The sequence below is a fragment of the Notolabrus celidotus genome, chromosome 15 (assembly GCF_009762535.1).
Source record: "Notolabrus celidotus isolate fNotCel1 chromosome 15, fNotCel1.pri, whole genome shotgun sequence".
Taxonomy (NCBI): domain Eukaryota; kingdom Metazoa; phylum Chordata; class Actinopteri; order Labriformes; family Labridae; genus Notolabrus; species Notolabrus celidotus.
Window position 1 is genome coordinate 2499816 of NC_048286.1, and position 18347 is coordinate 2518162.

The window sequence follows — 18347 nt, forward strand, 5'->3', positions numbered from 1 at the left end:
CTGCTTTTGTTCCACATCTCTCTGCGTGTGCGGCTAATGACTGAGCAGCCGGGCGCCGGAGAAGCTGAGTGCATTCATGTGTCGTCCTCTTTATTCCAGGCAGGAATAAATCTTTGTTTATGAGAGACAACCCGGTGAATTTAACAGCCAGGATCCAGCTAGGTGATGTGAACGTGTAAAAACTGTTCATTTATCCATTTATGAGATTTTAAAAACTTTCTCTTTGACTTGTGTTCTCATTGTTATTGGAGACTTTTTTCAGGGTCTGATGATAACGAATATAATTAACCTCACGATTCTCTAAACCTACTGCAAAGCAAGATCTCTATTACAGCCAACAAAATAACTCCTCTTTATTTCTGTCTGGGCTGCTTGTGTGCAATAAAACAGACGTAAAATAGGAGTCTTAAAATGATCCATACCAACTTTTTTTTATTACCAATCAGGGAGAAATATCACTTCAAGGACTTCTGCAGAACAGATTAAAGAAATAACAAAAAAACAGAAGATGGGCACAAACTGATCTCCTACCATCACCACTGAGTCTTCATCTTCCTGCGTCAGAGTCCTGGTCTAAGCTCACATTGTAGTAGCAGCCCTGAGTAGCAGTCTAAAGCCTGGTTTATACTCCTGCGTCGAATCATGGTGTAGCCTATGCCGTACTCAACTCAACTCAACTCAACTTTATTTATATAGCACCTTTCATACATAGAAACATGTAGCCCAAAGTGCTTCACAGAGTAACAGACAGTGAGAAAACAACAGCAATGGTAGAATTATAGAAGGCATGAAAAAATAAGAAATACTTAAAAAAGAAAAGAAAATCAACACAGTAAAATTAATAAAATAAGTAAGAGTGGAAATAAAAGTTAAAAATAAGGTAGAGTTAATGAGATCAGATGAACACAATAAATAAATAACAATAAATAAATAAATGTTAAAACAATGGTTTAGATAATAATGATAAAAATAATAAAAATGATAAGAAAATAATAATAAAAATAATAATAATAATGACACTGATAATGCAGTCCAGGGCTACAATAAATTACTCCACATTAAAAGCTAGATTAAAAAGGTAAGTCTTAAGTTTACTTTTAAAAACACCCAGAGAGCTCGCTGTTCTAATGTCCAGAGGCAAAGAGTTCCACAGCCTAGGGGCATAAAAACAGAAAGCCCTCTGGCCGGTACCTGTGTGAGACACACGAGGAACATTTAAAAGGGAAGCATTCGAGGACCTCAGTGATCGGGCTGGAACATAAAATGACAAGAGATCAGTGATGTATGGAGGAGCAAGGCTGTTAAGAGCTTTAAAAACAATTAAAAGGACTTTAAAATCAATTCTAAAAGAAACAGGGAGCCAGTGCTGCGTACGTCTGCGTAGCCCCTGTATGTACTCAGAGGCCTACACTAGGAGCTGACACCAGTGTTGCCAACTCCTCTCTCCCTATTGACTGCTCTAAAAGTCGCTAAATGACATCATCACTTAATTTGCATAATTGTAATTGTGATGGACGCTGCAGGAGAGACGAGTAACACTGAGGGAGAGACAAAAAGAGGTTAAAAAACACCCTAAATATATTTATAACTACACATAGGAGCCTCCAACAAATCAAAGTACAACATTACATTTGTTGTAACAACATAACATTTGGCGACCAGCTATCAGAGAGACCACACTGCCCTCAACACTTCAGAGGAGAATTGCTGCGCGACACGGACACATCGATGCACAAGTATGTGGCGCTCATGTTCATGTTCATGTCGGCAATAGTTAAGAAAACGAAGCAGTTTGCACAGAGCGCCCCCTTCAGGCCTGGAGCTCCTTCAATGCAGGGACTGAACATGCAGTCAGTGTTTGATTTTTCCTGGAGGTCAAAGCGTCTCTGGTGTTCGTCCGTGTCTGTGGTTCTCAACTTTAACACTTCAGTTGACTCGTGATGTTGCTGCTATCTCTGATCCTTCACAGCTCTCATCTTGAGAGTGAAACAGCTCCACCTTGAATGTTATGAGGTTTAATGCGTGATGAAGCCACACTGAAGCCCAGATGTTACAAAGCCTTGAAGTGGAAATGTAAACAGGGCTGAAGCCTCTGCCGTCTCTTACTGAGCCTGTGCTGTGCATTAAGCAGCCACGTGTGTGTGTTTTGGTGGGTGTGCATGAACTAACAAGAAGATGCATGAATGAATGAGGCAAAGAGAGTGAATAAGAGAGAGCGTGTCTGTGTAGCAGGTGTGTGTTAATTGTGTGTGATAGGGCTGAGCGATAATTTGATAACTATAATTATTGTGATAGAATTTTTCTCAATATGTAAATGACAAATGTTCTTTAAAACGTTGATATAAATAAACATGTAATTACACCTCCCAACCACTGGAATGGGGGATGCTAATGAGCCTTAAATGCTAGCTGCCACCCAACATTAGACAGAAGAAGAAAACTGCATTGAACAGCCAATCATGTCGCATGGTGAGAGGTAGGCGGGGCTTAAAGACGTTTGGAGCTGAATGTAAACACAGCTGAAACAAGCAACAGCGACTCTGAAGAAGACTCAAAACCTAGCAGCTCAAAGCAGAGTCGTTAGTCTGACACTGAGTCAACTCTGCATTAACTATTAACTTCATACACTTCATTAAATACAAACTAAAACTTCACAAAAATCTCATCTTACATTAAAGACCTGCTTCCTGTTAGCACCGTCAGAAATGATGGATTCAAGAAGCTCATCAGAAAACTAAATCCAGATACAAACTAACAAACTGTCTGGTTTCCTTAACTCTCACTCAGGAGCAAAAATCTGACTTTAAATTTAAATGAAATAATAATTTGATATTTATCCTGATAATAATTAATATCGATCTCATTAGACTAGCTGTCGAAGCAGGAACACACTCTGAATCCTTCATACAACTAAACTGCATGGATTAGAGGTCCCGTCTCACTTGTTTCAAATGTGTTCAGTGTCCCTATGTTGTTTGATGTGTTCGTGTAAGGCGCTTGTTTTTAAAGTTTTGCCTGATATGTATTGCAGGATGGCTCTGACTTTTCTCGGTTTTGGATCTCTCTGTGGAGAATCACCAAATGTGTGTCTGAATTTGCATTGCTCTGAATTTGAGGCACATTTCTCTGATGGAAATTTCTCGGACCATTGAAGCACGCTAGCTCTCGTTGGTCTTCATATTTAATAAATGAAAGAAATAATGGATGCACAACAACACTCCTTTTGGACAAATCTTCTTAAAATGCATCAGACATGAGGCTCCAAAAATCAAATGACCTTCTGTATCTGAGCATAAAGAAGCTGTGTGCTTCTGCAGTTTTCTTTCTGTTTATCATGACTCCATCTGCATACATTTACAAATCAATCAGATGAAAAAACCTCTGCACTCCTACATCAAACATTTGAGGTGCCAAGAAACCATAAACTTCGCTCAGAGCGCTGTCTGAGAGAATCTGGAGCTGACATGTTTAAATTTGGCCATGTCTCATCTCTGCTCCTCTCTCTTTGCAGAACCTTTCACCTGTCAGTCAAACCCTGAGGGACTATGACTCCAGACTCCAGGTGATCCGGCTGGAAGATACAGATTGGTGACCTGTGCGTCAGAAACATGAGGACTACTTTACAGGTTGTGCTGTGGCTCTGCCTGGGCCTGTCCGTGGATGCTTTGTCTCTGAGCGGACGGAGGATAGAGTCAGAACGAAGAGAGGGATCTGACACAGAGATCACAGGAGAGAAGCTGCTCCGACGATCAAGGCGAGGCTGGATGTGGAACCAGTTTTTCCTGCAGGAGGAGTACACGGGCAGCGACTACCAGTACATCGGCAAGGTAAGAGCGCTGACACGGCGACAGGATCACTCAAAGACTCTCCGGTTATATCTTTTCATCTTTTCTTAAAGCTTCTGAATTTGTGCTGAACTGATTCATTATTTACTCTTTCTGTAAATGACTTCAGTGTCTGCAGATAAAACACAGATAGATGATCAACCACCAAAGATCTTTACAAATGTACTCTCTCATTATTAAGAGCTCTCACATCAACATGCTTCAGTCATATTTACCAAATCAGCACAGCGGCGATGTTCCTGTGACATCATGCTCAGGGGGACGTTTCTGTATTGAATGAGAAGCTGTCATGAGAATGAGCAGTGGTGTAATACTACAGGTGTTATTTCACATCCCATTACATTGGCGCAGAAGCTCACTATCTAAATACTACGGTGGCTGGGAAGTGTTTTACAAAGCTGGAGACAAATTTGTATTTAGGAAAACATTTTGACATTTTATTAAACAAAATGACATTAAACACTTTTACCAAGAACACAAACTCACATTTAAGAAAATGTTTTTACAAACAGCAGATACTAAAGGGAAAGGAATTTACCAAATATTGGAAGTGATCGAGTGAATGGTTTATGGATTTTCAAAATAAAAGGCGTCTGTAATATGAAAATGTGCAACAGCCAGGGTATACTGTATGTGACATTAACAACCATGTGTCCACTAAAATATTTAGACTCAGATTGATAAGAAATCAACTCAAAATGTGTTCCTGCCAATCACAGCTATATCTGATTTGGAATTTATAAATTTAAAAAAACTGGCAATGTAGCATATTACAAAGATATGGGATAAATTCAAAGTGAGATTATGAGCAAAATATCAGTTTCCACTGAATAGCACTCCATAATTAGTCTGTTCAGAATGACTCGGTGGAAACTGAGATTTGTTCATATTCTTTGATTGAAAATATCCAGAATTATCTCTATTTTTTCAAATCTCATTTGGCTTTTATTTTGAAAGGACACATCCAAATGACCTGTGATTGGCAGGATTGCTGTGTCCCTCCGCCAAAACAAACCACTCACTCCATCACTTCCAGACCACTACCTGTATTTGGTACATTCCTTTTCCAGTAGAATCTAAAGGGTTTTTTACACATTGCTCTTGCTTTCTTTTCCTTTCACAATAAAACACACAACAGGGGCTTCACGTAACGCATGTGGCCTTGTTTTTGATGTTAGAAAACTCAATGTTTTTGTATTGATTAATCGATAATTGATTGTTAACATTTCCAAAGATCGATCACAGGAAATACTTAAAATTTACATCCCTAGTCGAAAGTAAACTGGGACCTCTAAGGACAGGGTTCATCAGGCTATAACTGATCTGTTCACCAGGAGGAATCCACGGACAGATGTAGCTCTGATTTACGAGGAGTCAGTGAACATTGTATAAACGTTAAAGATACATTTAGTGGTTTAAAAGAAGCTTCCTGAGAGAAGACAAGAACACAGATGGCTGCTTTCTGTTGTTAAATAAACACTGCTGTTGCAAGAAAATGTTCCCTCAGTGTTTTGTGCAGCTGTGATTTCTGTTAGAATGTCAGTACAGATAAAAGGTGACCAGCTAGAGTTCCACCTGTGTCTGCTCAGAAGGCGTTTTTCAACCAGAGGGACTTTACCCTTGAACTAGGTGCATTTCGACTGGTGGACCCAGGGTCTAAATTTAGTTCAGGGGTAGTTAATCTCCCCCCTATGAAGCCCCTGCTAGGGGGTAAAGTACTTTTCAAAGGTCCCAGGACTTTCGGGGGGCAGGGCCTGCAATGCTGAACGTGTCTGATTGGTAGATTAACCGCAGTGTTTTTATCCACAATAACATCACACACATCTGTGATTCACTTGATTTCTCTTTCTTTCATTAGTTTTTATTTGTTCTATCTTTTTTGTATGTGTGAGTACTTTTCAAAAGAAGAAGCTGTGATTCTCTTGATTTAGCAGCTTGTAACAGTAGTCTTCTCTCAGCCCACCGTGAATGCGTCTCTCCCGGTGTTACGGTTTTAAAAGTGACCCTGTAAACTGGAGACCTTCAGCTGAACGTGTCAGTGTTTGTGGAGTTTACACAGCTGTTGAAACACAGAGGGAGTTCCTGGGAATGCAAACTAGTTTAGTGTTTATCAAGATTTCAAAATATCCTCATCAGATATTTAATGATCGTCTAAAGACGTTTTTGAGGGATGCATCCGGCTGAAAGTCTCCAGTTAACAGGGTCGCTGTTTAAACCAAAACACCGGTCGATCTCTACCACGGCTTTTTGAGTTCAAAAGGATTTTAAAGGCGTGTTGAAACGTCTTTGCTACTCGCGCTTATCTCCTCTCACGTGTTGATTCAGTGAATCCATCTGTGATGAAATATAGCACCATCTAAAACAGCGCCAGCTGAGTCTCTTCATGCTAACAGGCTAACTGTTGTGTTGCTCATAATGATACCTGCCTGTCCGTCTGCTTTTATGGTGTCATCTGTGATGAATGGCATTCCTCTTTGTTTTACTGCCCTCTACTGGTCTGATGGTGTAGTGCATTTTTTTTTTTTTCTCCATACGTCACTGGCCTGATTTAAACAATCCACCCTGGACTTCAGCCTGCGGTCGAAACACAGACAACAATGGGGGCACAGGAACCTTTTAGTTCAGGGGAAAGTAGTTCTGGGGGCTAAAAGACCCTGGAACTCTTGGTCCAAATGCACCTTAAGTCTACTGATGGATTAAAAATAAGAGTGATGAATATTTTGTCTTCATAACATTCAGTTCAGTTTTTTTTATTACCTTTTATTACCTTCTCAGTTATCACATGGAGGGTGATGATCTGATGTTGACACACTTCCTGAAAAGGGTGCAGCATTATTTCACATGACTATGACAAACAGGAATACAAAATACGGCCCAACACGTCGTTTAATAACACAGATTTTGTGGGGAAAAAAATTGCAACAGGCTCAAAAGTTTTTGATCTTCACAATGTAATATCTGTCACAGAACTTCCTGTACACCGGTCAGACTTCACAAGCTTACCTTCATCTTACCTGTGTGCCAGGAATGTAAGAATACGAATGCAGGTAGTGTGACATTGTCCAACAGACTCCTAAAGAGAAGAACGTTGCACAGGATCCTAACTGGTGGGTCCTTGGAGACTTGAAGGCCTTGAGTATAAATATAAATGAGGTATAAATAATTTACCTTTATTTTTAGAAGTAATATCATTAGAAATAAAACGTAAAAAGGAGTCTGAGGCTCCATGCCTGGGTGTGACATCAAAGGGAGAGCAGCCTCTGTGTGAGTTCAGGAAACAGTCTGTTTTCAAACCGATCAATATTTTGAAAGAACAGTGGGTAAAGGTGCGGCGAGCGAGGGCGAGCTGCTGAAGCCGAACATTAAAGCTGTGTAATTGCTCTTATAATAAGGTGTGTAATATAAGCCCACCCTGTGCAGAGATAACAGAGGTTATGTGGGGATTCTCCTGACGTTGGCGGCTGCTGCGTGTAACATCAGGAGCGGTTTCGCACTCGGGCCCATTAGTGAAGTTAGCACACAGCGCGGCGTGATGAGAGCCGGGCTGCTGTTTGATCAGCAGCCAGATGCCGCGAGGTGTTGTGCTGCTCTGTGTGAAGCCTGCTGTCTGACAGCAGCACAAAACAAAGTCAGCTCTGAAACAAACAGCACCTCCTCATGATGGAGGTAAACACAGAGAGAAACCAGCTCCGTCAGCACACTGCTCTCTCTGCAGGGGGGCTGCTGCGGGATTCAGATATGCTGCAGTGACACCGAGGTGGATCACAGGAACAATACGGACTAAAAAAGCATTAATACATGTCTGTACTGCTGATATCAGGGAGCTCTTGGACTCTAACACGGGATTTCCCCAAATCCGTGTCAGGTCTGTCTCTGATCCGCTGCGGTCTGGCTCCGTGCTCTCTCGTATGTCAACACCCACTGGGTGTGTTTTCAGAACGCAGCACGGAGCAGGACCTCCGGACAGCTGGAGTCATGTGACCGAGGTTTTCCCATGTTAATCACTGAATCAAGGATTCTCCTCCTCCTCTCCTCATCCATGTTGTCTTTCTGGTCCTCTGAAAACCTCTGACCTGTTGACTCCAGGCCTGGCTCCGCTCATCATGACTTTGGTTTGTTGTTGTAGTTAAGTGAAATACGATCTGGTGATAACACAGAGTGTTTTATTCTGAAAATGTTTTCATTTTGTTTTGGTGAAAACTGACTTCCTGTCCCACTCCATCTGCTCTGTTGAGATTGATGCGTCGTGCTCCGGCATCCAGCAAAAATAGAAGTCTTGTGTATCTGATCTGGAGGACTCTGATCTGTCGGATCAGAGACGCAGCCGGAACACAACAGAGCAGATCCAGTGGAAGTTAACACATTGACTAGAATAGAAACCGATCAGATCCAGTGCTGTAACGGATCAGAGACAGACCGGACAAGGATCTGGTGGCTGTAAGAATCCTCTGCTGCTGAAGATTTCTTCTGTCCTGATGCGGTTTGTGAATCTTCAGTCAGGACAGTCGACCTGCAGTCGCTTCGTGTTTGACATCCTCCTCTCACGTGAAAGAACAGGAGCATCATGCTTTTTATCAAGCTCCACGTCTGTGAGAGAAACATCTGCACAAGGAGAGCTAACAAAGTCAAACTGTATTTGTTTCATCACCCAAGTGTCTGTAGAAACAAAGGTCATCTGAGTGGATAAACCAGGACCACAGTAAAATATAAAAGAAGTTTGACATGTCTTCATCAGTTTTTTAAAATTGAATTTTTGGGCATTGTGGCTTTTATTAGATAGGACAGCTGAAGAGAGACAGGAGTAGAGCTGTCTAACATGAGTCTGGTTCTGCCTGAGGTTTCTGCCTGTTAAAGGAAGTTTTTCCTAGCCGCTGTAACTAGCTAAATACTGCGATGTGCAATGCTCATGATGGATTAAGGTGGGGTCAGACTGAGTCTTATCCTGTCTTGGTGTTGGGTCTCTGTTCATAATTTAATATAGAGTGGTCTAGACCTCCTATGTTTGTAAAAGCGTCTTGAGATAACGTTTGTTGTGATTTGGCGCTATACAAATAAAGATTGATTGATTGATTGATTGATTGATTGATTGATTGATTGATTGATTGATTGATTGATTGATTGATTGATTGATTGATTGATTGATTGATTGATTGATTGAGTAGGGGAAGACATGCAGCACAGAGGCTGAGAGCCGAACCCACGACTGCTAGCCTCTGTGAGGCACGTGCTTAAACCTCTGGGCCAATGGTGCCCCTTCATCAGCTTTTTAAAATAAACACACCAACATGTCCATCCAAATAAGTAAGTACCAGACATAAAGAGATGCACTTTCTAACACTCCAGAGGATATTTGGACTATGAACAGTTTTTGATTTGTGTGTCACTCGGAGCACAAAGCCAGTTCAGGATGGATTCCTCTGCAGCAGAAACACAGCGTGTATATTTCTGCTTAGTGTGATGTCACTGTGATATCTTTTGAATCTGTTCAACTGCTCTTAAAAGTATATAAATATTATGACAACTCTAAAAAATGTACTCAACTAAGAACTCGTGGAGTTTTCAGCTGAATGAACTTGAACCCATCCCATCCAGTCCCGTCCAGGCGGCAACCTGGGAATTTTAAATTGTATTCAAATGTGTGTCTTGTGTATAAGATTTTAAATGGCTTGGCCCCGCCTCCGCTGCGTCAATTTATCAACTTTCGGTCAGTGGACTCCGTTTAATCAACAAGAATCTCTTCGTTCAGAAATTGCAATGTGCCCTTTCGCCGTACTGCCTTTGGGCAGTCAGCTTTTTCTGTGAAAGCCACAACTCAGTGGAACACCTTACCTGAGGACATTAAGAACAGTGAATCTCTCAGCAGCTTCAAAACCAAACTGAAAAGTCTGCTAAAGGACACTCAACACTGCAACCACTGATTTGATACTTTTAACTTGATATACATACTGTTTGTTTGTTTGTTTGTTTGATTGTGTGTGTGTGTGTGTGTGTGTGTGTGTGTGTGTGTGTGTGCGTGTGCGCGTGCGCTTGTGTGTGTGCAAGCAAGTGTTTTTACAATGTGATGTTTTAATTGTGACCTGCCAAGGGACTGCAGATGTAAATTAGCTTTAAGCTAACTCTGGTACAATGCATCAGATGGTGACATTTATGTTAAATATTGTACATGGTCCCTTTACAAATAAATTGAATAAATAAATAAATAAACCTCCGGTCTAAAAATATGAGGCCAATGCAGAAGTGTTTAAAACTGCAGTTCCTCGAACGTCCACTTGAGGCTGGCTGCAGAAACACAGGAAACCACATACACACCCATTCAAAGAAGATGATCTTTACAGCAGAAATAAACATGTTTACAGCCTGGTTCAAAAAACAGCTTGGGTCTACAGCTTTTGCACACACTGTACAGGGGGGTGAATTATTTTCTAACGTGTCGGTTCAGAAGATAGTAAGAATATGAGTTTGTGCCTAAATAAGGACATAACTGACTTGACCATACTTGACTGTATATATAATGGACAGCGTCGCTCCTCCTTTTCCCATTGAACGGTTTTGAAGCCTAAATATCCCGTTCCAGAACGCTGCCATCTTGTACATTTTCTGCAGCCAGAGTCTGCGCAGTAGGGAATTTGTGTGTTTCCACGGTAACAAGCTCCACCCTACAGCGTACTGTCCCGAGGTCCTACAGAGTTTCTCTCTACGGCAGCTGTCAATCAAAGTAAACCCAGATGTAAATACGCGTTTTTTAAACTCTAATAACTAACGAAAAAGAAACTTTGCAGAAAAAAGAGGCCTTGAACAAAAAACAGTCAAATAATAACTACATATCACCACAGCATACGGATGTGAGAAACATTCGTACCACGTGTATTTATTTTTTAAAGTTTGACTGCAGCCCCATTCAAATGAATGAGGGAGACAGAGTTTTTGACCTATACTGCAGCCAGCCACTAGGGGGAGCAGTTTTTGTAGTGGCCTCACTTTGAGCCGAGCGAGATGACGTCAATTTTATATACAGTCTATGGACTTGACTGACAGGCGGGAACACATAGCTGTTGGCTAGGAGGCTAAAACCCCGCCTCTTTACCTCACACTAAGTTTGGATGAGTTCAGCATTTCCAATATGGCTCCCACCGACGATTGGCTTCAAAACAGCGCTCAGGAACAGATGGGTGACGTCACAGATACTACATCCATTATTTATAAAGTATATGGTGCTGTCCCACGCCCCCGTCTGTTTGTGTTAGCCAGCAGCGGGGCAAGGTGCTGCTCATCCCAGGGATACATCATCCTAACTCCACCAGGGTCAGAATCTCAGCCCTACTGCCGTATCATAGAAAACTGATGCGTCTTCTTCAGACATGCTGCAGCCCCCGTCTGGTGGGAGTGCTGCATTACAACCAGGAACAGGCCATAGAGAGATGTAGTCTGTTTCATAACCAGATAAAAACTACTCTCAGGAGCTTTCAGATTTGTTAAATTATCATTGATTCCTTTATAATATCTTTCTGACTTGTAATGATTCATGAACGTACAGACCTTAAAGCTCAGGTTGGACAGATCAAAGGCAGAAGAAGGGTTTGAAATTGCTCAATAATATAATGTGCAAATATATTGATACAGACCTGCACTGACAGACCGCTCCTGTAGCAGAACTCTAATTTAAACATTGATATATGATCCCTGATGTTACATAAATTCAATCACACACAGTCCAGAGATATGAATCCCTGGATCTGCTCTGTGCTGCAGGGTTTTCAGTAAAAGTTATAAAAGCAACAATCAGAAGAACTCTTCCTGTGGTATCATTTAAACGTGTTTCTGCTGTGAGCATGAAGGTGGTGCTGAATCAGTGAGAGACAGCGGTCTGGCGGAGGTCCGGTGGAGATCTGGTGTCAGAATCAGAGCTGTGGGACACATACGGACTCCAGAAAATGTCTGAGCTCTGAGAAGCTGTGGAGAAACGTCCGCAGGCTTCGTCAGCTCGTGTTAGGAGGAAGCACGGAGGTGTAGCAGCCCCGCAGACTGACAGATCAAATCAGACTGAACACCGCTGGAGAGAAAAGGCAGAGAGGATCAAAAGGAGGGGGGAGGGGGGGAGACGAGGGGAAGGAGGGCATAGAGAGGGGGAGGGGGGAGCAAAGGAAACAGGTTTTGTACTGTGAAGAATATGAACAGAAAAGGTGTTGTTAGAGGAAAGTTGAGAGGAGGAGGAGGACAGGAAGAACAAAAGAACAGCATGAGAGAGACAAGAAGAAGAAGTCAGCTGGAAGGAGACGTGAGGGGCAGCGGATACACAAAGTACACTGACGAGCAAAGGGGAAAGAAAAGTGAAAAAGTGAAGACATGAGCTGAGTCTTGATTCTCAGACAAACAGCTGACGCACATTCAGTCGTTTCCTCGCTGTCGCCTGAAGCTGCAGATTTGACACAGAAAGGCAGCAGTAAATAGAGACGTTATTGATGTTTCAGAGGCTCAATAATAGATAAAACAGACCAACATGATGAACCCAATACTTCACTTTGTGCTGCAGCAGAAGAGTGCTCAAAAGCTGTCTGTGAGAGATCTGATGCCAGCTGAGATGTGGGCAGTATAGATAGACACTGAGGGATTTTATACCTCAGTCTGAGGACCAATCAGGACAGAGTCCATTTCTCTAAACGTCTGTTTCATTCTGCAGTAATCACATCAGAAAAACTGTGTTTGGGAGATTACATTACATGATTTTCTGTGATTATGTGTGAGTCATGGCTTTGTTGCTGTAAGCTGGGGATGGTTTCAACATGTTGAGGCTGCTTTTAAAGTGGACGTCCCTCACCCTGAATAAACCCAGACTCTATGTGTTGAGTCTTTGCACTGATGTTTAACTAAACCATTTATTGATGCTGGGTTAATGCACGAGGAACTGCACAATGGGCTGTAAACTTTACAAACTGTGTCTCTTCAGTGTACAACGTTCACAAGGTTTTAACTGGAGTAAAATGAAGGGTTAGTACAGGAGGTTGATGTGTCTCTCCTTTGCATTCAAAAAAGTCTTCACATGTGAAAACGTGTGTGCACACGATCCGTAAAAACAACTGGAACTGCTGCAGAGTGCATGCCAGGCCTCTAGTTGGTGGTATGACTTTGTAAAGAAACTGAAGAACACCTTCATCTATTTACCTATGCTGTAGGAAGAGGAGGCTGTGATGTAAAGACTGCACAGAGCAGAAATATTTTTAAAAGCAAACTCAAGAACAACCTTTTTAGTCTCAGTTTTAACTGAGTTTTATTATTATAACAGTTTTATTTCACCTTACTTACTTTATTTATTTATTTATTTATTTATTCATTCATTCATTCATTCATCCATTCATTAATTTATTAATTTATTAATTTATTTCTTATCTTGTTCAAATGTTAGTAACTTTTTATTTATCTATTTTATTTTATGAATTTATTTATTCATTTATTATCTAGTTAAATTTGTTGTCAGTCTTTATTTATGTATTTATTCATTCATTCATTTATTTATTTATTCATTCATTCATTCATTTATTCATTCATTCATTCATTTATTCATTCATTCATTTATTTATTCATTCATTCATTCATTCATCCATTAATTAATTAATTTATGTATTCATTTATTCATTCATTCATTCATTTATTTATTTATTCATTATTCATTTATTTATTTATTCATTCATTTATTCATTCATTCATTCATTTATTCATTCATTCATTCATTCATTTATTCATTCATTCATTCATCCATTCATTTATTTATTTATTTATTTATTTATTCATTCATTCATTCATTCATTCATTCATTCATTTATTTATTTATTCATTCATTTATTTATTTATTTATTCATTCATTTATTCATCCATTCATTAATTAATTAATTTATTCATTTATTTCTTATCTTGTTCAAATGTTAGTAACTTTTTATTTATCTATTTTATTTTATGAATGTATTTATTTATTCATTTATTTATTATGTAGTTACATTTTTTGTCACTCTATATTTATTTATTTATTTATTTATTTATTTATTTGAAGTATAGCATCTTATTTTCTTTTAATGGTTTAATATTTTAGTGTTTTATTATCTTAGAAATGTATTTTATTTTGGTGAGTTTAATTTCCTGTGTTGAGTTTTAACATCTTGTTTCCTCCAGTGTTTCTTCATTAAGATATCATGAGAGCGTTTCTTCAGTTCGTTCAGAAACTTCTTTTATATTTTTCATTTATTCATTTATTTTTATTATTATTATTATTATTATTATTATTATTATTATTATTATTATTATTGCATATATTGTGTTTTTAACCTTAGGATTGTGGGGTGGGTTTGGGGTCGGGACTGGGGTTGGGATTAGGATGGGGGGTTCTTTTTATTTTTATATTTATATATTCATATTTTTTAATGTATTCTATTTGAAGTTTTTTTTACGTACAGCACTTTGTGTTACAATGTCACTGTATGAAAAGTGCTTTATAAATAAAGTCTGATTGCCTGATACAGACAGAGCTGCAGGGGTGTGTGGTTTGACCCGCTCTACAATATTTCAAAGTGAACACAAAAAGATGGAAAATACATCCATGTGACATTTTATTATCTGGAGCGGAGCAGACGAGCTGAAGGTGTGGTCAGCCGTCTCATTAATGCCCCATCAGTCCTGCGTTAAACTTCACACCTGACTTTGTTAATAATAATTTGAAAGAATCGTCCATTTACACTGAGTGAAGATCCAGGAAAGCATTCGATATTAAAAACAGAGTGTTTTTGATTTAATTCCTTGTAAAAAATGTATCTTATTAAACTCAAAACTTAAAGATATGATGAGTAAAAAATAAGACCTGAGGTGCTGCCAGGGGGTGAGAAAAGTTTAATATTTCAAGAACCTTGAAGTATATTTTCTCTCCCCCTCAGTGAGAGTGAAGTTATGTAAGTTATATAAAGTTGAATGAAATATTTTTTACAAGAAACAAGATAAAAACACCAACTTAGCTCTGAGATTTTTCTGAGCCATAGAGAGGACCTGAGCTGGACCAGAGTGGTCTGAGATCTGATGCTGGTTTCAGATATTGTATCACAGACTCTGTAAATGGGCTATCTCCTGCCGGTATAATGACTCCATCAGTCCACAGAGGCAGAGGATACAGGGCACAGTGTGAGGAAGGACACATTGAGGTTATTGTAAACTGGGAGGCTTCAGGAGTATCCCAGTTCCGTCTCACACAGGTTCATATATTTCTAGTTGCAGAGACCTGCGGAGGCCTTTAAACTGAATGTGTTACCTGGAGTACTCCAGAGAAAAATTGGGGTATGGAGCGTCCTGGTGGCCCAATTCTCAATCAGCTCCCCCATGACTCCATCAAGTGAAAACAAGAGCCCCAAAATACTCTCTCTAACATGGTTAGCAGCAGCTCAGCTTCAGCCCTGCCTGGCGTCTGATGAATCAGATTTGAACTCTGCTCATTTGACCAGCTTTAACCGGGCACCATACAGCCTCTTATTTTCATGTTGAACCATTGTCATATTAATACCCACCCTCCAGCTGACATCATATTAAACACTGTGTTTAATACTGATTGTGGCCTTTACAGAGGCAGCGCTGGGATCATATTTATAGCTGGTGTTTGAGCTGTAAATGAGTGTCACAGACTCTTTGACAGGAGCAGTTTGGCTTTGCGCTCCCTGCGATGCTCACCCTGCTTTGTGCTGCATTATCACCACATCTGTTCCACAAGCTGTTCAGCATCACAACATCCCAGTTCTCCAAAATAATCCCTCACTAAAGTGGAGGGAGAAAAAGGGAGCGCTGGAGAAATAGAGGATATGAAGCACACAGGCTTGTAACGATTCCGCGGCACGGCCCCGGTTTGTGTCGACGCAGAGATGAGCCTGGTTTGAGTCTCACAGAAAGCCTCTGTTGTTTCTGTTGTTGTTGTTGTTGTAGTAGTTTGGTCACAGGGACATAATCCTGATGAAGTATGATCCCTCCCTCCTCTCGGCTGATCTGCACTCACAGTCTCTAATGTGTTGTGTGTGTGTGTGTGTGTGTGTGTGTGTGTGTGTGTGTATGTGTGTGTGTGTGTGGTTAAGTGTAGTGTTACCAGTGATCAGGAAAAGCCAGAGGGTTAAAAACATCTGGTGTCTTTGAAACCTGGTTAAAGTGTGGACGAGTCTTACACAGAGCAGAGCAAAATGTTGTTTCTGGTGTTAAAGTTGTTCCAGAATAATCCGTCATCGCCCCAGTAGGAGCCGGTCCGGCGTAAACAGGGACTGAAGTTAAATTAGAATCATTATTCTGCACCAGAGGAACCATTTCCATCCAGGGTGATACAGCATCCCTGCGTTTGTTCATACACACACTTAAAGGAGTCCTGCAGAAAACGTTCAGGTGTCGCTGCTACAGTGAGGATGTTCATGCGGCCACCAGGTGTCTTCATTTAAAGGGTGGATCTGTCACTTTCTTCAGCCTGCAGCAGTGAAACATGCAGCAGTGGCTGCAACAGAATCCATCAGTTAAAGTGCATCAGGTTAAGTTATTTTTTAGTAAGTAAACTATGATCCCATTATTCCTTATCTTTGTCTACCTCCCCTCTCTACAGCTCCAACATCTTCTCCATATTACCCCTTTTCCACCAAGGCAGTTTCAGGGCCGGTTTGGAGCCGGTGCTCAATTAAGAACCAGTTTTTTGTATTTCGACTGCCAGAGAACCGACTCCTGGCCAGCAAAACAGGTTCCAGAGCAGCACCAACTCTTTGCTGGTCTAGAACCCCAAACTGCTAATATCAGGGGCGAAGGGCAGGTTTTGCTATGACCAAAAAGGCAAACAAAACTAGTTTCCGCCATTTTCCTGCAGGGAAAAGATAACAAAGACGAAGCTGATGGATTCCAAGGGACCTCATGTGATTATGAAAAGCCAGGAGAAACACCCACCAGTATGCTATGTTGTTGTTGTTGTCCACCATGGTTGTTATTGTGAGGGAAAGTTGGAGCTGACGCTGCTGGGAAAAGCGGTCACGTAGAAGTGACATCATGACGTGGATCCTCCATGGGCTTTAGGGGGTGGAAAAACAAACTGGTGCCGAGTCGGTTCGCTTATTGAACCAGCTCTGAACCAGGTTCTCGTTGGTCAAAAAGGGGTATGTGAAGGCTCATCTGGCAGAAGACATTATCGCTCCTTAAATAAATGTCCACATTAAAAGTCCATTTTAAAAAGTAAGGCTGATGATTACTGATTAATGTAGCAACAAACACGGGATGGACAAAAAGCCAAAGTGAAGGCTTTAATGGTTAGTCCAGACACGGATGGGTGAGTGGGTCATGTTGGCTTCCTTCGCCATGACGATGCACTTTATTTATTTATTGCATTTTGTTTGAATACTGGAGACTTTGCTTTTTCAATAGACATAAGAGACACAGTTTTGCTTTGAGGGAGAAAAAACATGAGACCAATTTGATCTCCCAACATCCTTTAAAGATGGATGCTCATCCCTCCATGAGTGTTTAAGATGTGATGATATTTAAGAGTTACAGTTGTGCTCATAAGTTTACATACCCTGGCAGAATTTATGGTTTCTTGTCATTGTGAAATAAAAAAGAGTAAACACAGTTGTTTGCTAAAAAAACGTTGCTTCACCCAACCACTAACCATGAGTGAAAAAAAAGCGTTTCTCTTATTCATATTCTCTGAAAACTGACCCAAAAAAATCACAAATTCTGTGAGGGTATGTAAACTTATAAGCACAACTGTATATTTTGCTCACATTAGTATCAGCTGTGGACATAAGTAAGAAGCTGAAACACTAATAAAACAGCTTTAACTTCCACATTCACTGACCCTCAGTATGTTACATCCAAACTGTAGTATGTAGCACTGGCAGTTCTCCTGAGCACACCTGAACGTAGCCTCATTTCAAAGAGGCTTCTGCATTGTAACGACATCAATACCTAGAGCAGACCTTGGATTTAGCAGTTTTTTTTTTACTGTGTTCAGAGGAACAGGACTTCTGTGGGAACAGAGATATTAAGTTGAAAGGAAAATCCTCTCATTGACAACCCAGCAAAACTCCAACAGGCCAAGTCTGCAGATTTGTGTTTTTTTTGAGGAGGAAGAAGGAGAGGCTGAGAGTCAGCACTCTTCTTCCTCATTGGTATGTGCAGGAAAGAGAGTTTGAAAGAACAGAGAGCTCAGAGCCTGACCCGCTCTCTCAGTTTTTGGTTATGATAAGAGGACATGCTGCGGTGGCTGTGCTGCAAAGCTCACTTATTTCTCTTCTTAACAAAGTCTCACACAGTGAATGTGTAATGCCACTGAATCAAGGAAATATGAGTCCTGTGCTTCTGCTGCGTATGTGAATAATGATCCTTGGATCACTGCTAATTTATAAATGTGACCCTGGAGTGATACCAAAAATATTACTGCATGATTGACAGCTGCAGTATCTGCCTGTGCACATTAAGACCTGTCGGCTGTGTGACCCGCTGACTGCTGCAGAACACCCG

The 18347-nt window shown here is 40.6% G+C and overlaps 1 protein-coding gene across 2 annotated transcripts in view; it reads left to right on the top strand.

Moving 5' to 3' along the window:
* Positions 1-3601: 3601 nt before the first annotated feature.
* LOC117826229 (cadherin-6-like) overlaps positions 3602-18347 on the top strand; it is an 86793-nt gene continuing 72047 nt past the window's right edge. For both annotated transcript variants that reach the window (XM_034702156.1, XM_034702155.1), the window contains exon 1: positions 3602-3827. In XM_034702156.1, the coding sequence (XP_034558047.1) occupies positions 3609-3827 (219 nt within the window). In that variant the 5' untranslated portion in view covers positions 3602-3608. The remainder of the gene's footprint in view (positions 3828-18347) is intronic.